General features: G+C 43.3%; 3 protein-coding genes across 3 annotated transcripts in view; all 3 read right to left on the bottom strand.

Moving 5' to 3' along the window:
* LOC137868169 (fibroblast growth factor 12-like) overlaps nucleotides 1–7,663 on the bottom strand; it is a 40,755-nt gene extending 33,092 nt beyond the window's left edge. Inside the window, exon 1 of the mRNA XM_068704776.1 lies at nucleotides 7,270–7,663. Within this exon, the coding sequence (XP_068560877.1) occupies nucleotides 7,270–7,300 (31 nt within the window). The 5' untranslated portion in view covers nucleotides 7,301–7,663. The remainder of the gene's footprint in view (nucleotides 1–7,269) is intronic.
* Nucleotides 7,664–10,313: 2,650 nt separating this feature from the next.
* On the bottom strand, nucleotides 10,314–16,564 carry LOC137867735 (nucleotidyltransferase MB21D2). The gene is made up of 2 exons (XM_068704329.1): nucleotides 16,144–16,564; nucleotides 10,314–14,300 (listed from the first exon to the last, which is right to left on the bottom strand). Exons 1-2 carry the CDS (start codon nucleotides 16,403–16,405, stop codon nucleotides 13,036–13,038), a joined length of 1,527 nt encoding a protein of 508 aa, XP_068560430.1. The 5' UTR covers nucleotides 16,406–16,564; the 3' UTR covers nucleotides 10,314–13,035.
* Nucleotides 16,565–17,276: 712 nt separating this feature from the next.
* LOC137867599 (tumor necrosis factor alpha-induced protein 2-like) overlaps nucleotides 17,277–25,773 on the bottom strand; it is a 35,585-nt gene continuing 27,088 nt past the window's right edge. The window contains exons 6-14 of the mRNA XM_068704317.1: nucleotides 25,234–25,348; nucleotides 24,995–25,105; nucleotides 24,272–24,372; nucleotides 24,065–24,181; nucleotides 23,312–23,447; nucleotides 21,953–22,075; nucleotides 21,230–21,385; nucleotides 20,190–20,311; nucleotides 17,277–19,414 (exon numbers count right to left, since the gene is read on the bottom strand). Of these exons, the coding sequence (XP_068560418.1) occupies nucleotides 19,069–19,414; nucleotides 20,190–20,311; nucleotides 21,230–21,385; nucleotides 21,953–22,075; nucleotides 23,312–23,447; nucleotides 24,065–24,181; nucleotides 24,272–24,372; nucleotides 24,995–25,105; nucleotides 25,234–25,348 (1,327 nt within the window). The 3' untranslated portion in view covers nucleotides 17,277–19,068. The remainder of the gene's footprint in view (nucleotides 19,415–20,189; nucleotides 20,312–21,229; nucleotides 21,386–21,952; nucleotides 22,076–23,311; nucleotides 23,448–24,064; nucleotides 24,182–24,271; nucleotides 24,373–24,994; nucleotides 25,106–25,233; nucleotides 25,349–25,773) is intronic.

Raw genomic sequence — 25,773 nt, 5'->3', positions numbered from 1 at the left:
CAGCTCCATCAACACACAACATACAGGCGTAAATACGTCAGCGTTGTTATTGTTTGTACCGTGTGGTTTACAGCTGCATTCTCTCTAGTGTCCACCAGGGGGCGACTCCTCTGGTTGTATAGAAGTTTAGTCTAAAATGACTCTACTTCTCTCTTGATTTATTCCCTCAGTAAACATTGTAAACATGAGTTTATGGTCTCAATCTCTAGTTTACAGTCTTCTTCAATACAGCATGATGTTCATTTAGTAACTTATGCTCCATTTAGAGTCACACAGACCATAAAGCAGGGGATGATTTAGGGGCGGGGCTACACAGTGATCTACAGAGCTTTTAAAGAAATGTAAACGATGTTTTCCACATTCACTCTTTCATCGCTGCTCCTTTAAATGGACCTGATGAGATTGAGTCATCATTGATCAGCTGTGTGTGTCGTCGTCCTCGGAGGGTTTCAATAAAGTTTCAATAAGATACTGAAGGAAGGAGACAAAGAGAGGAAGATACTGGGAACAATGGAGACCAGAGAAACCAGTGAGGAGAAGAAACAGGCCATAAAACAGGGAGGGGCACGCACACACACACACACACACACACACACACACACACACACACACACACACACACACACACACACCCCTCCTCCTCTGTGGGAGATGAACATAAACAGCACGAGATGCTGAGCTCAGCACAAGCAGGGTGATGTGTGTTTCCTTTTAAAACTCATGTCTTTTGCTATCTTTATGTTTATGTTTATGTTTATCTTTATCTTTATGTTTATCTTTATGTTTATCTTTATCTTTATGTTTATCTTTATGTTTATCTTTATCTATATCTTTATGTTTATCTTTATGTTTATGTTTATCTTTATGTTTATCTTTATCTTTATGTTTATCTTTATCTTTATCCTTATGTTTATGTTTATCTTTATGTTTATCTTTATCTATATCTTTATGTTTATGTTCATCTTAATCTTTGTTTATCTTTATGTTTATCTTTATCTTTATGTTTATCTTTATGTTTATCTTTATGTTTATCTTTGTGTTTATCTTTATCTTTGTGTTTATCTTTATGTTTATCTTTATGTTTATCTTTATGTTTGTCTTTATCTTTATGTTTATCTTTATGTTTATCTTTATGTTTATGTTTATCTTTATGTTTATCTTTATGTTTATCTTTATGTTTATGTTTATCTTTGTTTATCTTTATCTTTGTGTTTATCTTTATGTTTATCTTTATGTTTATCTTTATCTTTATGTTTATCTTTATGTTTATCTTTATGTTTATCTTTATCTTTATGTTTATCTTTATGTTTATCTTTATGTTTATCTTTATGTTTATGTTTATCTTTATGTTTATCTTTGTGTTTATCTTTATGTTTATCTTTATGTTTATCTTTATGTTTATCTTTATCTTTGTGTTTATCTTTATGTTTATCTTTATCTTTGTGTTTATCTTTATGTTTATCTTTATCTTTATGTTTATCTTTATGTTTATCTTTATGTTTATCTTTATCTTTATGTTTATCTTTATGTTTATCTTTATGTTTATCTTTATGTTTATGTTTATCTTTATGTTTATCTTTATCTTTATGTTTATCTTTATCTTTATGTTTATCTTTATGTTTATCTTTATGTTTATCTCACGAGATCTTTAAAATCGATGACATCACTTCCTGTTTAGGTGTCATCATTTACAACGTGTCCAGGTTACTTCAGCATGGACAACAGATCACAGAGATATGATGTAACTTTTCTTATTAAAGGTTATTCTGTTCTGAACAACTATTGAGACGTTCACACAGAAACTGTAAAAGAACTTAAGTATAAAGACAGAGAGACAGACACAGAGAGAGACAGAGAGAGACAGAGAGAGAGACACAGAGAGAGACAGAGAGAGAGAGACACACAGAGAGAGACAGAGAGAGACAGAGAGAGAGACAGATTTTTTTGATTTTTAGAAAACCTTTATTTCTTAAAACAAAGAAAGAGCAAAAAGCATTGTCATGGCATCAAGAATGAAACAAAGCAAATCAAAAGCAAAGAAACACTCAAGTCCGTTTCTCTTCACAGTTGAATATTAGTCCAACTCCAGACACACATTTTGTTTCATTGCTGCACCGATTCTCAATGAATCCTGCATATTGTTCATGTAAATAAATAAAAACAACAAAACATGTCCTAGAGTTGCTCTTAGGCTGGGAGACTTTGGTCACCATCAGCTCTTTCATTGTTCAGCTCTTTATTGATCTTCTGAGCTATTTTCTTCAGTCTGTAGCCTTCCTTCACTGTTATCCCTCCTCTGTCTTTACTCCTCATGTGTGACCTGAGAGAGCTGGAGAGCTTCTCTTTGTCAGAGAAGTAATCCTCCACATTGACTCCTTTCACACTTTTAGTTCTCCTCAGAAACCCCTTTATCTTCTCCACACTGTAGTCTCTAGAGCTCCTACCGCTGCCAGCCCTGTGGTCAGAAGATTCACTGTCAGCAGCAGAATCCTCCTCCATACTGGACTCAGGGTCTCCTCCCCGGCTGGACTCAGGGTCTTCCTCCAGACTGGACTCAGGGTCCTTCTTCCGACTAGACTAAGATTTAGCTGCTCCTCCGTTTCCTTTCGTTGCCGCTTTCTTTGCCTGTGAGCTTCCATTGTTTTCTTTCTTTTTCCTCTTCCGCTGGGGGACTTTGAACTGCCCCTCGTCTCCCTCCATGTCCACCTCACTGCCTTCCCCCACCTGTCCTCCATTACTCTCCCTCCCCACCTGTACCTCACTTGCCTCCTTCTCCCTCACCTCCTTAACCCCACTCGTCCCCTCCTTCCTTACCTCCTTAACCCCACTCGTCCCCTCCTCCCTTACCTCCTTAAACCCACACGTCCCCTCCTTCCTTACCTCCTCAACCCCACTTGTCCCCTCCCCCCTCACCTCCTTACCCCCACTCGTCCCCTCTTTCCTTACCTCCTTACCCCCGCTCGTCCCCTCCTTTCTTACCTCCTTAAACCCACTCGTCCCCTCCTTCCTTACCTCCTGGACCCCACTTGTCCCCTCCTGTCCATCTTGTTTGTCTCCTCTGCCCTCCTCAGAACCTTTCTGGTTTTGGTTCTGGTCTTTATGAGAACCGTTTTTTCCAGGACAGGCTCTGCTCTGATGTCCCTGTTTCCCACAACTGAAACATTTAGAATCCTCAGTTGTCGCAAAAATGAGGTAATCAAAGTCCTCCACTGTGACTGTGAACACGAGGTCCACCTGTCTGCTCCTGTTCTTGGGGATCATGAGGAGCTGTCTCCTGTGAGACACCACGTGCCTCAGAAGTGGAGACTTGGCCCCGGATGACATCTTCTTTACTTTGGACACGATCTTTCCATGTCTGGACAGCTCTCTGGTTATCAGCTCATCTTTAACAAACGGTGGCACGTTGGAAACAGTGACTCTTACCGCCGGGTCGCTGAGAGGATGGACGGGTAGGAAGCCGCCGTTCACCTCGATCCCGCTGTCCAACACCAGTTCCGTATCCTCTTCGGTATTACAAAACACGATCACCGCACCGTTCATCCGTGCAGCGGACCTCACGTTGCTGTGACCGATGATCTCCCCCACTGCCAGGCTGCAGTCCTCCACCGAGCACGGGAAACGCGGCGGAATCTTTACGCCGTGTTTCCGCGTTAGTTTGGTGAAGTCCATGGCGGCGTGCAGCACGCCGACCAGCGCGTGCTGATCGGCTGCAAACACCACCAAAAAACCCACCTAAAACCCCCCAAGTGTTCACCCAAACACTATGAGCCCCACACACCACAATACACTGTCATATACAACGTTAAAAAAACGAAGCAAAATGTCGAAAAATCGCTATTAATCACTCTCAGACACGCTCCGAAAACTCACCACTCCCTCCACTCAGAGAGAGAGAGAGAGAGAGACAGAGAGAGAGAGAGACAGACAGAGAGAGACAGAGAGAGAGAGAGAGACAGACAGAGAGAGACAGAGAGAGAGAGAGACAGAGAGAGAGAGACAGAGAGAGAGACAGTTCTCTGAGAAGAAAACATAGCCGACATCTTCACATTAAAAAGTCACATTAACCCATTATTGTCCCTCATTGAAGCAGCACACGCTGTAGGATCTCAGGATCACACACACACACACACACACACACACACTGCAGTCAACTACCAGCATGCAACACTGCAGCTTCTCACAATAAGCTGAACTTTGACCCCCATCAGAAGGCTTTCCATCACTGACAACTAGCTCGTCGGCTAACGGAGCGCAGAGGCTATGCCCGACTCACTTCCTGTTTCCCAGCAGGCATTGCATATTTACTCACACGACACATGTCGACTCAGGAAGAGATGTGACACCGAGCAGCACGTGATCAGCTCTCAATCATTGTTACTGATTAGCTCGCTAAGAGAGCTTCAAACTGCTCAGTACAGTCTGTTTACACACACACACACACACACACACACACACACACACACACACACACACACACACACACACACACACACACTGGTACAGACATTGTTTGGGTGTTTCTCAGCTGATCAGCAGAAACACTGACAACAAGAAATACACACCTCTGGGACAATGTGTGTGTGTGTGTGTGTGTGTGTGTGTGTGTGTGTGTGTGTGTGTGTGTGTGTGTATGTATATGTGTGTGTGTGTGTGTGTGTGTGTGTGTGTGTATGTGTGTGTGTGTGTGTGTGTGTGTATATGTGTGTGTGTGTGTGTGTGTGTGTATAAGTGTGTGTGTGTGTGTGTGTGTGTGTGTGTGTGTGTGTGTGTGTGTGTGCTGGTCTCTCATGTTCCTGAATGAGGTGGATCTGATCCCAGAATCAATACAACAGCTGATCTGTCTGTAAACAGACTGAACCTGCGGAAACAACAAACACACTGCTGGTCTCTCAAGCCCCGCCCCTTTAGGCCCCGCCTCCTGTCAGTCACACACACCAGCTGACCCCGACAGACAGGTTGACATGTCTACCTGTTTGTCTGTCTCTCTACCTGCTTGTGTCTCTACCTGTCTTTCTCTCTGCCAGTCTGTCTCTCTACCTGTCTTTCTCTCTACCTGTCTGTGTCTCTACCTGTCTGTGTGTCTCTCTACCTGTGTGTCTCTCTACCTGTCTGTCTCTCCACCTGTCTTTCTCTCTGCCTGTCTGTCTCGCTACCTGTCTGTCTCTCTACCTGCCTGTGTCTCTACCTGTCTTTCTCTCTACCTGTCTGTGTCTCTACCTGTCTGTGTGTCTCTCTACCTGTCTGTCTCTCTACCTGTCTTTCTCTCTGCCTGTCTGTCTCTCTACCTGTCTGTCTCTCTACCTGTCTTTCTCTCTACCTGTCTGTCTCTCGACCTGTCTTTCTCTCTACCTGCCTGTGTCTCTACCTGTCTGTGTCTCTCTACCTGTATGTCTCTCTACCTGTCTGTGTCTCTCTACCTGTATGTCTCTCTACCTGCCTGTGTCTCTCTACCTGTCTGTCTCTCTACCTGTCTTTCTCTCTACCTGTCTTTCTCTATACCTGTCTGTCTCTCTACCTGTCTTTCTCTCTACCTGCCTGTGTCTCTACCTGTCTGTGTCTCTCTACCTGTATGTCTCTCTACCTGTCTGTGTCTCTACCTGTCTGTGTCTCTTCCTGTATGTCTCTCTACCTGTATGTCTCTCTACCTGTCTGTGTCTCTACCTGCCTGTGTCTCTCTACCTGCCTGTGTCTCTACCTGTATGTGTGTCTCTCTACCTGTCTTTCTCTCTACCTGTCTGTCTCTCTGCCTGTCTGTGTCTCTACCTGTCTGTCTGTCTACCTGCTTGTGTCTCTACCTGTCTTTCTCTCTGCCTGTCTTTCTCTCTACCTGTCTGTCTCTCTACCTGTCTTTCTCTCTTTCTCTCTGCCTGTCTTTCTCTCTGCCTGTCTTTCTCTCTACCTGTCTTTCTCTCTGCCTGTCTTTCTCTCTACCTGTCTTTCTCTCTACCTGTATGTCTCTCTACCTGTCTTTCTCTCTACCTGTATGTCTCTCTACCTGTCTGTCTCTCTACCTGTCTTTCACTCTGTTGTTGTCACTAAGAGTCTTGTTTTTCTGCTAAGTCATTATTTTCTGATCTTTATGGTTTCTAGTTGTATTGATCAGCTGTTGTTTGTTTATATTATGAGTAGTTAGTGATAATAATACTATATACTGTAGTATGTAGTATTAGTATATAGTGTATTAGTACATATTGTATTAGCATATAGTGTATTAGTATATAGTGTATATAGTGTGAGGACTGAATGTGTCTGTCTGACTACGACTGAGCTAATTCACAAAGAACTGCAGTTCCCACAATGCATCACTCTGTTGAGGACACACCCAAACACGTAAACACACACTTTGATCATCGCAGCTCGTCTTTTCTGTCTTCTAACCTGTCTGTCTGCTCCTCTGTCTCTCTGTCCTCCTGTCTCTCTCTCTCAGATATTACGTCAGTCTCTCTGTCCTCCTGTCTGTCTCTCAGATATTACATCTGTCTCTCTGTCCTCCTGTCTCTCTCTCAGATATTACATCTGTCTCTCTGTCCTCCTGTCTCTCTCAGATATTACATCTGTCTCTCTGTCCTCCTGTCTCTCTCTCAGACCTGTCTGTCTCTCATGTCTTATCAGTCTCACTTCCCCGTTTTGTCCATTTACACTTTCACCTGTCTGCCTGCAACATCCTGTCTTTCCATCTCCTCGTCTCACCAGTCTTTCTCTACATCCTTTGATCATTTGTAAACTTTCCTGTCTGTCTCTCTACTCCAGTCTACCTGTCATCCTGTCTCTCTATCAGACCTGTCTGTCTCTCTGTCCTGGTATCTATCTTGTCGTCCAAATATTAAGTCAGTTTTTCCACCTAGTTGTCTCTCTGTCCTCCTGTCTGTCTCTCTGTCTCTCTCTCCTCATACTAGTCTGTTTACTGTCTGTCTGTCCTCCCGTCACGTCTCCTGTCAGCCTCACAGCTCTCACCTGTCTGCCTGTATCATCCTGTCTCTCTGTCTCAGTGTGTTTTGCTGCATCAGGCTTCACACACACACACACACACACACACACACACACACACACACACACACACACACACACACACACACACACACACTCTCTGCACCCCATCCCATAATAACCACACCTAGAAGCTCCAGTGCAGCTGCATCCCGGATGGGAGCAGCAGGAGCGGGATACCGCAGTCCACTTCTACCCAACATGCATCTCTTCCTCCACGCATCCATCAATCCGCCCTCACGCGCAGGTTAAACACCCCCCACCCCCCCCCCCCCGTCCTACCTGCCGCTGCCTTCTCTTTGCCCTCCATCATCTCCCGCTGCTGCTCCTCTTCCTCGTCACAGATGCACGCGCCTTCCTTTCCTTTCCTTCCTTCCTTGTTTCCTTGGATCAGTCAACAGAGCGTCGAGAGGCAGAAGATCAGCCGCTGATAGATCGATACCGGCGGGAAGAGAGAGGAGGAAGAGGAGGATGAAGGAGGGAGGCACCGGAAACAAACGGAAACAACCCGCAGCGTCTTTTTATTTCTCTCAGCTCCTCAGCGGGGTTTCCTTCTTCTTCTTCTTCTTCTTCTTCTTCTCCTTCTTCGCTGTTTTTTTTTCCTCCTGCGGACGTTGAAGCTCGTGCGTTCACCTGTACCGTGTCCGCGCGCTGCTGCTGCTCTCTCTCTCTCTCTCTCTCTCTCTCTGCTCGCGCAGTGTTGCTGCAGCTCGTGTGACGTCACCGCCGAAGTCATTTTTTAAGGCGATGATGATGATGACGTCAGGAGGGAACCTCTGGGAACTTTTAACTCACATTAAAATACTTTGTTATAGTAAAAGTACTGTGACCACACTGTACAAATACTTTGTTATAGTAAAAGTACTAATACCCGACCTTATATATTAATTAATATATATTTAGATGTATATATATATATATACAGCATATATACTGTATATATATAGATATACGTATATTTATATATATAACATGTTATATATATATATATATAACATGTTATATAACATGATATATATAACATGTTATATAACATGATATATATATAACATGTTATATAACATGATATATATATATATAACATGTTATAATCATGTTATATATATATATACATGTTATATATATCATGTTATATAACATGTTATATATATATCATGTTATATATATATAACATGTTATATAACATGATATAAATAACATGTTACAATCATGTTATATATATACATGTTATATATATATCATGTTATATAACATGTTATATATATATATAACATGTTATATAACATGTTATATATGTTCAGATTGATTTCTGTTTATGAAAATGATCCCATATTTAAATAAAATCACGTCTCATTTGCATATTTAAAGGTAACGTTTACAGCGTATCTTCTTATTGGTTAGACCTTCAGAATAAAAGGCATGCTAGAGAACTTAAAGGTTATACAAAATAAAGAGTGTCTGTGAGCTGAACATGATTCTAAATGAATACTTGAGGATGAAGGTTCATGATGTCACACAGAGTATCACAACAGCACCGTGTTTCAGATTAAAAGCCTTCCTATGGCTCCATTCGACCCGGTGGGCTTTTAATCTGAAACATCCACAGGAAGTGTTGCTCATGAAAATTGTAATCATCAATAATCAACAAGTGTGAAAAGTAACTGAATACTTTTAATCAAGTACTTTACCCGAGTATTTTATTTAAGAAGGGATACAAGGAAAGGAGAGAAGGACAGGAAACAAGGAAACAAGGAGCACAAACTGCAGTCTTCAGTTCTGATGACAACGAGGAAGAAGTGAGCATGAGTAAAAACACAGCAGGAAGCAGAGGAGACGAGATGAGGAGACGAGAGCAGGTGGAGGACAGGTGAGACAACAGGAAGCTGAGGAACACCACAGAGGAAGAGAGGAGGAACACAACAGAGGAAGAGAGGAGGAAAGGAGACGAGGAAAACCACAGAGGAAGAGAGGAGAGGAGGAACACCACAGAGGAAGAGAGGAGAGGAGGAACACCACAGAGGAAGAGAGGAGGAACATAACAGAGGAAAAGAGGAGGAAAGGAGACGAGGAAAACCACAGAGGAAGAGAGGAGAGGAGGAACACCACAGAGGAAGACAGGAGAGGAGACGAGGAACACCACAGAGGAAGAGAGGAGAGGAGACGAGGAACACCACAGAGGAAGAGAGGAGAGGAGACGAGGAACACCACAGAGGAAGAGAGGAGAGGAGACGAGGAACACCACAGAGGAAGAGAGGAGGAATACTACAGAGGAAGAGAGGAGACGAGGAACACCACAGAGGAAGAGAGGAGACGAGGAACACCACAGAGGAAGAGAAGAGAGGAGACGAGGAACACCACAGAGGAAGAGAGGAGAGGAGGAACACCACAGAGGAAGAGAGGAGGAGACGAGGAACACCACAGAGGAAGAGAGGAGAGGAGGAACACCACAGAGGAAGAGAGGAGGAGACGAGGAACACCACAGAGGAAGAGAGGAGAGGAGACGAGAAACACCACAGAGGAAGAGAGGAGAGGAGGAATACCACAGAGGAAGAGAGGAGGAGAGGAGACAAGGAACAGAGGACAGGAAAGGAGACAAGGTGAGGAGAGGAAACGATGTCTTGGTCTCTCGTGGCTCCATGCTGCCCTCTGGTGGCCTCACAGCCTTAATGAGCTGCATCTTCTTCTCTACCTGAGACGTCTCACACAGTTCATCTTTCATGAGTTCACTTCCTCCTCTCAGAAGTTGTTTCACTTCAAACCGGTTTGTTTTTCACAGATGAATCTGAATCTTGCAGTTCTGGTTCAAAGAACTGATCCAATCATAGTTGTCACTTATCTGTTAATATCAATGTTTCTTCCTACGCGGTGGAGAGAGAGTGGATCATCATCAGGTCCATTACTCACTCAGTGGCTGGCTAGCGTGCTAATTCCCCTCGATGTCATGCTAACGTTACCAGCAGCTACGGTCCTACGGACAAGCTAACTAGCTAGCCTCTGGAGATGGACAAGCTAACTAGCCGGCTATCCTCTTCGAAGCTCCTGTCGGCTCTCTTACGGTGAAATAGTCTGCCAGTGGCGAATGGGTCCCGTTGGCTAACGTTAACTTCTCAGTAACGCTAGGAGTAAAGGAGTCCATTAAGAGACACTTTAAAGCTCCAGTACTGTAGAACTGAGAGCAGTGGTTGAGCTTTTAGGGACTTGGTTCTCTAATGCTGCTAACAATCGGAGCTCCACAGGGTTCAATTCTGGGGCCTCTATGGTTTGAAAACACTAAATAAGTGTTGCTACGTTTTAGAGAAGATGTAGAATAAATCAGTGAGAACAGAGGTTAAAAGACTTTATGATGACTCTACTGTACAGTGGATTATAGTGGACATGGGGGGGGGAGCTGCCATCTGAAGGGTTAACCCATCACAGTCAACATTGCATAAAGAAATCCATCATCAGAACAAAGCAGAGCAGCAAGATACACAGAAAACAATAAAACAACTCTGAACAGAGAGGAGTGTAAGGTCAGAGGTCATGGAGCTCAGAAGAACAACACATTGATTACAGAGTGTGAGTGAGTGTGTGTGTGTGGCACTTTAATGTGTGTGTGTGTTTGTGTGTGTGTGTTAGTGGAGGGTTCAATGTGATCAGTGTGTGTCTCCATTAAAACCAACAGACGGTGGAGTGTTTGGTCTTAATGCTACGTGTGTGTGTGTGTGTGTGTGTGTGTGTGTGTGTGTGTGTGTGTGTGTGTGTGTGTGTGTGTGTGTGTGTGTGTGTGTGTGTGTGTGTGTTCACTAATTGCACTTGAGGATGAGGAGATGGAGTTCACGTTACCGGTCAGATGTCTGCAGGTGTTTGTTTTTTTGTATTTTTTTGGCATTTTTCTGGAACTGTTGAAAACACAAAGAAAGAAAAAGACAAAAACAAACAAACTTCAACTCAACCACCTCCAACTACAACTACAACTCCCATGATGCCTCTGCACCGGCACAAGGTGAGCCGGTGGTATCAAACATAATAACACACACGAGATCGTAAGTGAAGCTTACTGAAAGTAAACAACGTGACAGGAGTGACGTCATGTGACACCTGACGATGGTCGTAGTGCAGCAGGTTCACAGAGTGCTGGACTGAGGACGCAGTGATGTCGCTGTGATGTCATCACCTCGTTCACACACTGGGGTTCATAATGATCCAGACTTCATCACTACTGAACTACAGAGAGTGCTCTCTAGAGACACAAACATCAACGGCGGCGTCGCTAGCTGAGCGGTGAGCTAGCGGTAGCGGTTAGCTTCCTTCGGCAGCATCGAGTCCATCCGTCGTCTTTAACCACTGATCTGGATCAGGGTCGCTGGATCCCAGCTGACAGGGTTCGACCCGGACAGACCTCTAGACAACCAAAGAGCTGACAGCCAATCACGCTCACATCGACACCACTGTAGTCATTGACCAACCACCAACTCCAGCTGCTGGTGTTTGGAGGAAACCGGAGCACCCGGAGAAAACCCTCTCTGTGTGAACGAGGACCAGCACCAGGACCAACACCAGGACCAGCTCAGACTCTGATATCAGACTCCTTTCAGGGTGAAGCTGCGTGTTTGAAGAGACTGTTGAAGTAGTACTACTACTGCAGTACCACTGTGTACTTGGTGACATTAATATACATTTAAAACTGTGCAGTACGACCATCATCACCGGTGTACTGATACCATACGTCATCCATCGATAGGAAATGTGGTGATTTTTTTGTGGGTTTTTTTACATTCTGTGCAAAATTAGACGAGAAGTCCAAACATCATCATCATCATCATCATCATCATCGTCAGTGTTCCTTCTATGTACAGCTAGTTTCTAAGACGTTAGTACCGTTGTCCCCCGGTGGGACTAAGACATTCCTCCTGAGGGACAGAAATCCACCTTCAGACAGAACTCTGTGCCGTCTTCACTCCTGGACTGAGACCTCCGTGCCATTTGGCATCCCCCCAAATCCTGAATTTGTATACAATCTTAAAACAGTCCAGTCCTGTTCAACAATCTCACTGCTGTTCGGAGGCTTTGAGTGAAATCACTGCTGCAGGTATTTGAGTTTTACAGTTTTGTTTTTCTGAATCTTTAGCGTGTTTTTATCTCATGATTCTGACTGTATGTCCTCATGTGTTCGTTACTATGACAACTCACAATCACAAGTCATAACTTACTGGAGATCTTCAAGAGAAATTAGCACAAAACATTGATTTACTATTTTAAGTATTCTCAGAAAGCCTCGTGAAAAAGATTTAGTAGTTATGACTTTGTATCAAGTTTACAATTATGAGATAATATAGAGATAATGACGTCATGATTATTGTGATGAATAACTTATTATGAGGAATGATTACTGGGCTTCTTAATGGAATAGTACCTAATACAATATTATGTTTATGAGAATCTACCTCATAGTTACTCATCTCATTATACGCATTCTTCATTATTAGTGAAGTAGTAAATCAATAAAAAGAAGATCAAAGTCTTCAGATATTAGAAGATATTCAGCAGAATTTAGAAATACGAGTTTCTATTCTTTCAGACAGTATATATATATATATATATATATATATATATACATACACTTCATAGTACAGAGTGAGTAGTATTCACTTCAGGCTGTAGGAACATCTACAGCTACTTTCAGGAGTTGTGGATCTTGGTCTCATTTCCAGGATCCCTGATGATCAGAAGTACCGTACCGTTGGAACATCTGGTTCCATCTGGTTCCATCTGAAGGTGGATCCTCACCTCGTCCTTCAGATTTAAAAACAACCGGCTGCTACTCAGCGGTCTATTAGAAAGGCATTGAGCAGGTAGAAGACACAGGGCACACAGTGAGAGAGGAGGGAAGAAGGCGAGGGAATAGAAAAATAAAAATTAAAAAATTAACTACAACCAGACGATCACCTCACTTCACTCTGTGGCAGAGAAACATAAAAAACATGTTAGAAAACAACGTTTCAGAGGAGGCGTGGCACCAGGTGAGGAAGAGGAGGAGGAAGAGGTCTCGGAGAGCGCATCTCAGTCTCAGAAGAACTTGTCGTCGATGCGGAAGTGCGGCCGCGTGACGTCGTCCGGGTTGATGAAGACCGAGATGGACTTCCCGGGGTTCTCCGTGACCAGCTGCTGCAGCTTCTTGGCCAGCCGGTCGTCCGGCTGGTTCTCCCCGCCGGAGTCGGACTGCGGCGACGGCAGGTTGCTGGCGCTGCCTCGCCACTGCAGATCCACCGTCAGTCGGTTGGCGGCCTTGGCGTGCTCGATGGTGGTGCGCAGGTGCTCCGCGGGGTCGGAGCGCACCGAGGAGAGCTTGCGGGCGTGCAGCATGGCCGTGTCGTCCGACAGGTGCTCCAGCATGTTGCACTGGGGGATAAAGTAGTTGGGGCACATCTTGTTGACCAGGCAGTGCTGCAGGTCGTCGATCAGGCCCAGCAGGAAGTGGGCTGAGAAGTCGTCCTGGCCCAGGTAGTTGGCGGGGAGGCGGTCGCAGGCCCACAGCATGATGCTGCGGAGGTGGTAGGGGCTGATGGCTTTGGGGCGGGACAGCAGCTTGATGATGATGGCCTTGCAGGCCTGGTACGCCTGCATCAGGCTGGACGAGATGCACTTCTTCAGCTGCACCTCGCTGCGAGCGAACGACAGGCGCCACTCGTTCTCCTTGCGGCCCTTGTGGGACGAGGCGGGGACCAGGTAGAAGCCGCTGATCACCTCCTCCTCCGTGATCTTCCCGTCCCAGAAGTGGTTCTCCATCAGCCAGCTCTGGGCGACCGCCGGCCAGCCTTTGAAGGACACAACGGGGACGATGTCGTAGAGCATCCGGCTGCTCCCGACGCCCAGGATGACGGAGATGATGGTGCCGTTCCTCTCCACCTTCTCCACCCGCGGCATCCCTCTCTGCGGCTTCTTCTGCACCTCCAGCAGCACCAGGGAGATGGACTGGTAGAACCAGTCGGCCACCAGAGTCGGAGAGAAGAAGTAGTTGGTGGTCCCGCTGATGTGGTCCACGATGGTGCAGCAGTCCTTCCACTTGTTGATGGTTCCCTCGTCGAAGAGGCGGAGGCTGAGCCAGGAGTGGCCCAGGGCCGAGTGCCTCATGTCCAGGGTCACCGGCTGGTTGCGGTCGTGGAGTTTGAGCGCCGGCACCAGCAGGGTGAAGTCCATGTCGTAGTCCGTGCCGCGGGCGTAGACGCTGAGCTCGTCCAGATCCATGTCCACCACCCCTTCCCGAACGCCCCCTGACAGGAGGAGGTACTCGTTGGCGACCGGGAGCTTCTGGTCCAACTTCTGGACCATTCCTGAGAGAAAGAGGACGAAAGACAGGACTCATTAGAGAACCACCACAACAAATACACAACATCAGTCCGCCTGCTGATTGTCCAACAGTCCCAGAAACCTGGACGCCGTCAGACCGACATCGTACGAGTAAGTCTTTAGTGTGGAGGTCTAGACGGAGCTGAAGCTCATGAGGATGCTGGTTCACAAGCAGCAGCTTCATCATCTTCCCACATTCTGGCTTCTTCACACCGACTCGTTCTGGACGTTTGAATGTTTCTGTCTTTGGCCGTATTTTTAGATACTCGTGCCGATAGAATACCTGAAGTTCTGCACCGATAACAAAACCATCACACACACACACACACACACACACACACACACACACACACACACACACACACACACACACACACACACACACACACTTCCTGGTGGCAGCATTCTAAAGATTTCTAAAGAGACAGTTTGAACTGGAGGGTCACAGACAGACTCTGATCAGGGTTCTGGTCTTCATCTGAACGTTTAACTTCTCATTGATAAGAACCCTCACAAGTCTTTGAGTCGACTTGTTAAACTATTAACATCAATAAAAGGTGTTTTGTCCGTCGCCATCTTGTTTCTTTGCAATCAATGAACAGGAAGTGACCATATCTGGACTGAGGAGGAGTGACGTAGAGACCTGTCAATCAGCGTGTAGCCTCGCCCCTAAATCATCCCCTCTTTATGGTCTGTTTGACTCTAAATGGAGCATAATGTACTAAATGAACATCATGCTGTATTGAAGAAGACTATAAACTAGAGATTGAGACCATAAACTCATGTTTACAATGTTTACTGAGGGAATAAATCAAGAGAGAAGTAGAGTCATTTTAGACTAGACTTCTATACAACCAGAGGAGTCGCCCCCTGCTGGACACTAGAGAGAATGCAGCTGTAAACCACATTCAGACTAAATGACTAAACTAAAGAAGTATAACGTACCTAAACATTGTACTTCATTCAAGTACTTTTTATACTTTAAATTTACATTTTCTTTCATATTACTTTGTTTATATATTTATAATATTCCTGGTAGAAAAATTAACAGAACAATAGTAATGATAGCAGAAATAATAATACTGATAATAATAATAAATGAAAATGATTCTAAAATAAAGAAATAATAAATAACAATAGACAGAAAACACTATATATATATATATATATATATATATATGTATGTGTGTGTGTTTATTCACAGTATTAGTTCCAGTACTTGACTAAATGTACTCTGTTATTATTGATTATAACTACGTGATGTTTCTATACGTAAAGGATGGAGACCTGTGAACCCACCACCGAGCTCTCTCTGCAGGTCTACAGGTCTGCAGGTCTGTCTGCAGGTCTACAGGTCTGTCTACAGGTCAGCAGATCTGTCTGCAGGTCTACAGGTCTGTCTGCAGGTCTGTCTACAGGTCTACAGGTCTGTAGGTATGCAGGTCTGTCTACAGGTCTGTCTGCAGGTCTACAGGTCGGCAGGTGTGTCTGCAGGTCTGCCTGCAGGTCTACAGGTCAGCAGATCTGTCTGCAGGTCTACAGGTCTGTCTACAGGTCTACAGGTCTGCAGGTCTGTCTACAGGTCTGCAGGTCTGTCTACAGGTCTACAGGTCTGTCTGCAGGTCTACAGTTCTGCAGCTGTGTCTGCAGGTCTACAGGTCTACAGGTAGACCTCCAGGGAGACGAGCAGCACATCCCTGGCTTAAATATTAAATATGTATCAGAGCTCTCAACCGGAAACGAGCCCTGTTGTTGTTGTTGTTGTGTTGAATAAAGCGGACTGGGTGTGTAGAGGTCTAGGGGTCTAGTGGTCTAGTGGTCGCTCACCCAGCATGGAGAAGATGAAGTCTTTGGCCGTGTGGATCTCCAGAGCCCGCTGGTCGTCGTACTCCCGCTGGTCGTGCTTACTGAACTCCTGGATGAGCCGGTTCAGGTCCTCGATGCGGGCCGCGGACCTGAAGTCGAGCTCCAGACCTCCTCCTCCTCCTCCGTGAGGGAGCCTCCCGGAGGAGGAGGAGGAGGTCATGGTGGGACTGTTCCCGAGGCTGCCCGCAGAGCCAGCCCGGCTGGAGAGAGCAGGGGCCGCCATCTTTCCTCCTTCCGCTCTCTCTCTCTCTCTGTGTGTGTGTGTGTGTGTGTGCGTCTGTCTGTCTCTGTCTCTCTCTCTCTCTCTCTCTCTCTCTCTCTCTCTCTCTCTCTCTCTCTCTCTCTCTCACAGGTTCTCTACAGCCGAGAGCGACCACACCAAAACACCCCCCCACCGGAAACTACTGCGGCACTTCCGCTGCGAGCCGCCTTCAAAATAAGGTGTCCAGAAAAAAATATTTTATATATATATATATATGTATATATACATGGTTTTATATAGTTTAATATATATAACTATATATATATAACTATAAATATAAATATATATATTTATATATATATATAGTTATATATATATATATATATATATATATATATATTTATGTGTATATAACTATATATATAAATATATATAGTTATGTATATATAGTTATATATATAACTATATATATAACTAGATATATAAATATATCTAATTATATATATATATATAACTTTATATATAACTATATATACATAACTATATATAGTTATATATATCGTCACATGTTTTTACGGTGACGTTCAGCAGCTTTTAGTTTCTCAGTCTAAGTTTAAGGAGCAGAAGTATTCAAATACTCTGTTTTATAATACTAGAACACACGTATCCTGTGTATTACTGTGATGATCATTGTATATATAGTGTATTTGGATTGATGTGGTTTAAATCACGATCACATCTTTTATAAAGAAACAACAAAACTCAAGTTAAACAGAAATAAAACTAAAATAAATGTGATGATTCAGATTCTTAAAAAATAAAAGCATTATTGTGAAATCAGACTTTTAAAATCAGATGATGATTTATGACTCAATGACAGAAGAGCAGTCGGTGATGTCATCGGTTTTATTCTCATTAAAGTTGATTCATTTCAAACATTTACAAGACACAATAAAACAGATCCTCATCTCAACTTCGTCTCAGCTGAAACATGGATCATAACAGTGTGAACGCTGCCATCCGGTGGCCAGAACATGTAACTACAACCTTTTATTTTGAAGGAGTTGACAGGAAGTGTTACCATGGTGTCGGGTCTGACCTTAACCTGCTGCAGTCTCGTGTGACTGAAAATTAAAAGTGAAATTCACACCAACGTTTGTCTTTGTTTGTTATTTTTTATGGTGAGTGAGATGTCAAACGTCGGAGCGTCCCTGAACGCACCAGTGATGCTGCTCTAACAGCAGATAAAAGCTGAATCATCAATAATCAATAAAGAACAACAACCAGCAGTACATTAAACATCATGCTGTTAATGAGTCCAAACATGAAACACAGAATAAACTTAAAATATGACGTTTAATCTCAATCTGTAGCCTTTCAGTTATAAATCAACACGAATATTATGAAGTAAAAGTCTTATTATTTTACCACCAAATAGAAGTAATATTCATCCCACATACATATACACACACACACACACACACACACACACATATATATATATATATATGTATATATATGTATAATAAACCTCATCACACCACAGAGCTTGGAGTATAATCACGGCGTTAAATACTCGTAGTACCTTTAATTAAAACTTTATTTTATTTTGTGCAACAATAAAAATTTAAAACTCTCTTTTCTTTTCTTTTTTCGGTGATTCTGAACTTCACAGAGATCCAGAGTCTCCTGATCCTGCTGGTTCTCAGTCCTGATGGTCCAGGTTCAGTCCTCCTGTTCTGGTCTTCTGTCCCACAATGCACCTCTGCACACAGAGCTGGTTTTAGTTGTATTGATCCTCTACGAGGCGTCTTTCAGCTCTAAAGTCCACAAGTCCTTCAGGACACTTTGTCTCAGATCACACGAGACGTTTCCATTGAAAGAAGTGATTTTTCATCCAAACACTAAAAACTAAAAGTACGGAAGCCCGGAGAGGCCAGTGAGAGAGAACACCTTCTGGTGATGCATTTTATAATCTGATCCAAACAGTTTTAAAAACAACTTTTAGAAGAAGAGACTTCATCATTTAATGAATAGTTCTTTAACAGGGGATGTGATGTAATTCTGAGTGTGGCCACACGAGGCTGAAGCTCCACTAACCCACACGTTCAGGTCCAGCTGAGTTCTACTGAACCGGATCACATGAAACATCCTGAAGACTGTTCTTAAAGGGCCAGCGTGTAACAATTCAAATTAACTATAGTATCCATGACTACGCTTCTGTGAGTAGATAATCACATGAAACTGAGAATTGAGTCCTTTGTATATACAAAGTGAGCCGGTCCTCTTCACAGAGTCCACCATGTTCTGCAGGCTCTTTGGACATATTTGGAGGTTGCACAGGCAGTTCAGTCCCCACTAGAGGGCACTATATCCTACACACTGTCCCTTTAAGACATTAACCACTTATATCACCAGACTTTGTTTCTTTTCTTACTCGCCTCTCAAGGCTCCCGGAAACAAAAAGTGCATTTTTCTTAATATTTCAAATCAATAAGTCGTGTTTCAATGAAGAGGATTGATTTGATGCGTCTATGATTATGATTATGTGACTAATAATCCCGTCTTCTGTCCTCTCAGAGACACAAGTGTAAAAGTTCGATCTGATCTTCGTCTCGGTTTGGACAAACGTCTCCAGAGGAAAGACTGATTACTGATTAATAATCACGATTGATAAACTCTGTTCAGAGGACGTCGTCAGGGTTTTCCTGGACGGGCGTCCTGGTCTTCCGTGGTCGTGGTCTCAGCGAGGAGAAGCAGGACGAGGCGGTGAGGGCGATGCGGCTCAGACCCACGTTGAGGCAGTGGACCTCGGAGGTGACCGGCACCTCGGAGAAGAGGGCTCGGTCCCGGGTCAGCCGGGCCAAGCTGACTCCGCCTCCGCCGCCGCCGCCGCCTCCGCCGCTGCCACCGCCACCGCCGCCGCCACCGTCGCAGCTCTCGATGTCTTTGACGATGTTCAGGATCTCCTGGCGCTCCGCCTGCCGAGTCGTCCCCCGGATGTTCAAAATGGCCGACACGTGCTTCTTCCTGCAACACGGAGAGGAGAGAGCGTGTGTTTGAATGATGAGTCAGCACAGAGACAGCGATCTCTTATGATGTTTTTATATCTTAAATATTTGATAAAACTAAAAAGAGCTCTTTAAATAACTAAAAGCAGAAAGTGTCTCATAAATAAATCATTTGTGTGTCAGAATCATTTTCAGGGAGGAAAACAGACGAAAGTATAACTTTATAACTCCTTTATGTTTCATTCATTTTAATCTGAAGGATTATCTTTATTCTGGTTGATTCTCTGGAATGTGACTGATGCCAAGTCTTTGATCAACTTATCAATAAAAAGGAAGATGAAGCCACGAGACATTAATAGTATAAAAATATAAACATATAAAAATATAAACATATAAAAATACAAACATATACAATGTTGTTTATTTATATGTTTTGTATTAGGAAGTTATTGGAGCTCCCAGTGTGGAGGAAAACATGATCCATAAATGATCTATAAGAGAACAATAACAAAAGAACACACACACACACACACACACACACACACACACACACACACACACACACACACACACACACAGAGAGAGGCTCAGTGGGTTAAAGGTGAAATTTCAGAGCAGCGACGTAACGATAAGAGAGGAAGGAAAGTGTTTATGTGTTTATGCTTCGTCTGTTGTTTCCCACACACATGAAGAAGAAGAAGAAGAAAAAGTAAAAGGAGAACAAGAACAAAAAAAGAAGAAGAAGAAGAAGAAGAAGAAAAAAGAAAAGAAGAAGAAGAAGAAGAAGTTTGTACCTGACGTCAGGAAACTCTCGGACCAGAACTCCGACCTCCATCTGGATTGAGGGGACGTCCTCCAGCTGGATGATCTCTGAGATGTGAGACAGAGCGCCATCCAACCAGCTGGACGGAGACTCCTGAGAGACAGAAAGACACAAATATATAGAACATATAAAAGAGACCACGACCACAACAAAAACCACAACCACAACCACAACCATAACCACGACCCAGACCACGACCAAAACCACAACCACAACCATAACCTTAACCACGGCCAAACCTCGACCACGACCAAAACCACCACCAAGACCACGACCACAACTAAAACCACAACCACAACCATAACCACGGCCAAACCTCGACCACAACCAAAACCAATACCAAAACTATGACCAAAACCATAACCGCAACCACAACAGCAGCTATGTTGGTAACAAGTGCTATCATCATTAGCCGTTAAAGAACCAGAGGAACTGTTTCATAGTTCTAAGAACCCTAATTTTCACCGTGTACAAGAACAAGGAGTGATTGTAGTTCTAAACGTTTCTAGTGACTTTTTTATCTCCTATTTCAGAGGAACTATCTCTATCTCTATAAGAGAAACCATGAGTGACAGAGGAGTGCTGTGATTGGTAGAACACATGAGCCAACGCAGACCAGGAACCGCCATTTTTGGTTTTTATTATCAAAATAGGGAACTCCTCACAGTCCAGAACACATCCCTGTGTACTTTAACATCTGGTTTCCTGTCCTCCATTAAGGAGACGTTGGTATGTTTTCCTTTAAAAAGCCACGCTGGGTAAACTCCCTTCATATCTGTGTAATCTCCGATCACTCACCAACAAAACCTTCAGAACAAACTACAGCTTCATGATTTAGAGAGCAATTGCGTTCCCTAAACTGTATTTTGTATTTGTTGTTCCTTTAACCAGGTTTTAATCTCAAGACGTCCTGGTTAAATAAAAACAATTTAAAAAGACAGAAAGACAAAAGTGTCCTCTGGGGGGCGACAGAGAGTCGCTACATTTCAGAACTGGACCTTTGACACTGACCAGGTCTTTGAAGAGGACTTTGATCTGTTTGCCTTCATCTCTGAGCCGGCCGGCCATCCTCTTCCTCATCTTCATGGAGGTGCAGATGATTCTTCCTCTCATGACGGAGCGGAGGTACTCCATCACCACCCGCCGGTGGACCTCGGCCACCAGCAGCTGAGAGACAGACGGTTATTATTATCATTATTATTATAACATATGAATATATATGAATATAAAGCAGCTGAGAGACAGATGGTGAGATATATTTATTAGTTCATAATTCAAAATATATACAATGATTCACAGCTTAGTGGGTACTTATTATCATTATTATTATTATTATTACTATTATTAATATTATCATTATTATATTATTATTATTGGTATTGTCATGAATATATATGAATATAAAGCAGCTGTTCGATCCACACTGCTCTTAAATACCACTGTCCTGCCATAACTACAATTTTATCATACTTTACTTTCTGTTTGTGCTTTTTGATTTGCAGGACTTGCTTTTCATCATTTATTTTCTTTTATTACTGAATGTTTGTTGCTAAACACCAAAATAAAAAGTTGAAAGTTAAATTCAGCTCCTCCTGTTTAAACGACTTTTAAAATAAAACTCTGACAATCTCGATCACATCGTGTTCATAAAAACATGTATATAAGTATATAAGTACACAGTACATAAGTACACAGTACATGAGTACACAGTATATAAGTACACAGAATCAGTACCTGGTACGGAGGACTGTCCATCCTGTGATACTTCTTGAAATATTCTTTGATGAGAGATTCAATCTGATCAAACGGCTCCGTGTTACTCAACCACTTCCTCTTTACCAGACGCTCAAAGGAGGGCTGAGAGAGAGACAAGCAGAGAGAGAGACAGGTAAAGAGACACAGGTAGAGAGAGAGACAAGTAGAGAGAGACAGGCAGAGAGAGAGACAGGTAGAGAGAGACAGGCAGAGAGAGAAAGAGGTAGAGAGAGAGACAGGCAGAGAGAGACAGGTACAGAGAGAGAGACAGGTAGAGAGAGACAGGTAGAGAGAGACAGGCAGAGAGAGAGACAGGTAGAGAGAGACAGGCAGAGAGAGACAGGTACAGAGAGAGAGACAGGTAGAGAGAGAGACAGGCAGAGAGAGAGACAGGTAGAGAGAGAGACAGGTAGAGAGAGACAGGTAGAGAGAAAGAGGTAGAGAGAGAGAGAGACAGAGAGAGAGAGAGGTAGAGAGAGACAGGTACAGAGAGAGAGACAGGTAGAGAGAGACAGGTAGAGAAAGAGAGACAGGTAGAGAGAGAGAGACAGGTAGAGAGCGAGACAGGCAGAGAGAGACAGGTAGAGAGAAAGAGGTAGAGAGAGAGAGAAACAGAGAGAGAGAGAGAGAGAGGTAGAGAGAGACAGGTACAGAGAGAGAGACAGGTAGAGAGAGACAGGCAGAGAGAGAGACAGGTAGAGAGAGAGAGAGACAGGTAGAGAGAGAGACAGGCAGAGAGAGACAGGTAGAGAGAGAGACAGGTAAAGAGAGAGACAGGCAGAGAGAGACAGGTAGAGAGAGAGACAGGTAGAGAGAGAGACAGGCAGAGAGAGACAGGTAGAGAGAGAGAGAGGTAGAGAGAGAGACAGGTAGAGAGAGAGAGGTAGAGAGAGAGACAGGTAGCGAGAGAGAGATGTAAAGATTATCATATTTCATTTTTTCTTTATAACATTTTAACATTTATATGGAAAATTGAATTAAACTAAAAATATAAATAACATCTTGTTTTCTTCTTTGAATATGAAATAATTTAGAATCTAAACTGCATCATTAGTTCTGAAGTGTTTCTACAAACACGTCCACAATAAATGAAGGTTAAACATTAAACTAATTCAAAAAGCTTTATTGACACAGAGATAACATACGACAACTCAACACTTTTACCTGAGTCATTATGATATGGACTCATTGTGCGTGCGTGCGTGCGTGCGTGCGTGCGTGCGTGCGTGCGTGCGTGCGTGCGTGCGTGTGTGTGTGTGTGTGTGTGTGTCTGTCTGTCTGTCTGTCTGTATGTGTGTGTGTGTGTGTGTGTGTGTGTGTGCGTGTGTGTGTGTGTACCCTGATGAGCAGGTAGAGGCGTTCACACAGGACTCTGACTCCTTGCTGGACGATGTGATCCAGAGCTTTGTTGGCTCTCTTCAGAGAATCCTCACTGACGGACGGGTCACACTGAGCGCAGCGCTGCACAAACCCCCTGAACACACACACATTACTAAATGGGGACCATGAACCTACACTGCTAAGTGGAGACCACAGTCTATAAACAATTAAAAACATTATGATTTGAGAGTTAAATATAAATGTTTAACATCAAACACAGGTGGTGGAAGTAATAACGTCATTAATTACAGCATGACAGTCCTCATTAGCATCACAGGACAACATGTCAGCTGTGATTGAGCTCAGTGAATCTGATTAATTTAGGAACAATAAAGGAACAAGAGGGCTCTGAACTATAACTATAAACTATAAACTTTGTAGCATTTAAAGTGTAAGAGGAGCAGAGTTTTGACGGGTAAGAGGAAGGAAAAACTGTTCAACAAAATAAAGTGTGCTTCTTTTAAGACTTTGAATACATTTTCTTTTATCACTTGCACCACACAAACTGATGATTAACACATAAAAAGAAACATACAATTAAGAATATGAATTATCTAGCTTTTCCTTTTGTCTCCAACAAGGTAACAAGCTCATAAAAAAAGCAAAGGAATGATATTATTTGAAAAAAAAGAGTTTTAGACCAAGTGAGGCTCACGACAACACATTGTGTTGACAGATTCCGGTTGTTTGTTTATTGTTGTTTGTTTGTACCTGAATGGAGGACAGCAGTTGACCAGAGCAATGGTTTTGGACACGTATCCATCCTCGTTGTCTCCGAACATGCCGCTCTGCATCCCCTCATGAAACATCTCGACTTTGCGCTGGAAGCTGAAAACAAACACAAGCGTCGTGATCCAGAACACTGCCGACCTCTACAGACTTTAGAGTAAAACAAAATAAAATGACTTTATGGATCACCTGTACAGGAAGTCGGCCAGGCCGTTGAGGCTGCACTGAGCCACTCTGGAGCCCAAACTCCTGTTGATGGAGGCCGACCGCTCCAGATCCACCTGCAGCCTCTGAGACAACAAACACCATGGATTCATATATTCATGTATATTCTGAAAATACTGAATACAGAAGTTTTAACTCATTAAATACATTATTGATTTTCTTTTTAATTCACGCATACAGTATTTACTGAGCTGACTATTGACACTCACACATATATATACTGTGTGTGTATATATATATATATATATATATATATATATATATATATATATATATTGAATTGTTTAATAAAAGCACTTTCCATTATTACTGTTGGCTTTGATTCCAGTGTTGTTTTTTTAATTTCTATGAAAATCGACGTGCAGATTCGTCTTTGTTTTTGTCATCAAAGTCACTTCCTGATCATGTGATCATCTAATCATCCCTGCAGTTGTTTAAGGACACTCGGTCCATTTCACTGAGCACTTCAAAACTGTCCCTGTGTGGAGTATGTTCCTCTTGTAGTACTTTCTTTGGCCACTAGAGGACAGCAGCTGGTTTAGTGTATGTTTGTGTGTGTGTGTGTGTGTGTGCGTGTGCATGCTGAATGTTGACTTTGACTGCAGCTGAAGGAAACAACCTTTATCTAAAACAGACAGGAGACACACCTGCAGTAGCCATTGTAACAGAGTGTGGGGGAGGGGCTACCTGTATGACGGTCTTGGCCAGAGTGATCTGGTACTCCTCGATGTGCAGCGTCTCCATCCATCGTCTCTCCTCCTCGTCCAGGACATGGCTCAGCTCCGTGGTGACTTTAGCCTGCAGAGGGAGAGGAGCCGGGGACGAAACAAACGCACCTTTAAACACAAGCTGCAGGAAGAGTTCCTCCAGACCTCTCCATTGTCTTGTTGTTTAAACTGCTGTATAAATAAAGTTTACTGACTCACCCTGACTGAGTTGAGACAGTCCAGCTCCAGTCTGTCCACCGTCTCTGAAGGAAGCAGAGGACTCAGCTGAGAACGGCTGAAGGGACTCGTGATGCACACGGTCCCCAGAACGTCTCTGAAACAAAACACAGACACACACACACATACATACACACACACACACACACACACACACACACACACACACACACACACACACACACACGCACACAACACCATGTACTTTAGGAACCTTTTAAAAAACGTATAATGTGTTTGGACCAGAAGATTAGGGGGAGTTCTAATGAATTAATTTATATTTTGTTATATATTCAGGTTCTTCAAATAACTAACATGTTTATATTAAAGCACTTAATGACATGTTTACATAACAATTTCTGATAATTATTGTCTAATAAACAAAACGCTGTGGTCGTAAATAATGTCTCCGTTTCTTTGTTGTAAAATAAGACCAAACCAAATATTAATAACCATACAGACGTTTGTTGTTTATTAACGTTAAAACAGAGTTTTGTTGTTGAGCTTCCCAACGAGAGAACA

This window comes from Cebidichthys violaceus, unplaced genomic scaffold (genome assembly GCF_023349555.1).
Source record: "Cebidichthys violaceus isolate CVI_PGR_0920_01 unplaced genomic scaffold, fCebVio1.0.p SCAF_1, whole genome shotgun sequence".
Classification (NCBI taxonomy): Eukaryota; Metazoa; Chordata; class Actinopteri; order Perciformes; family Stichaeidae; genus Cebidichthys; species Cebidichthys violaceus.
The sequence above is the reverse complement of the archived record's forward strand: the minus strand, read 5'-3'. Positions and strand labels throughout refer to the sequence as shown.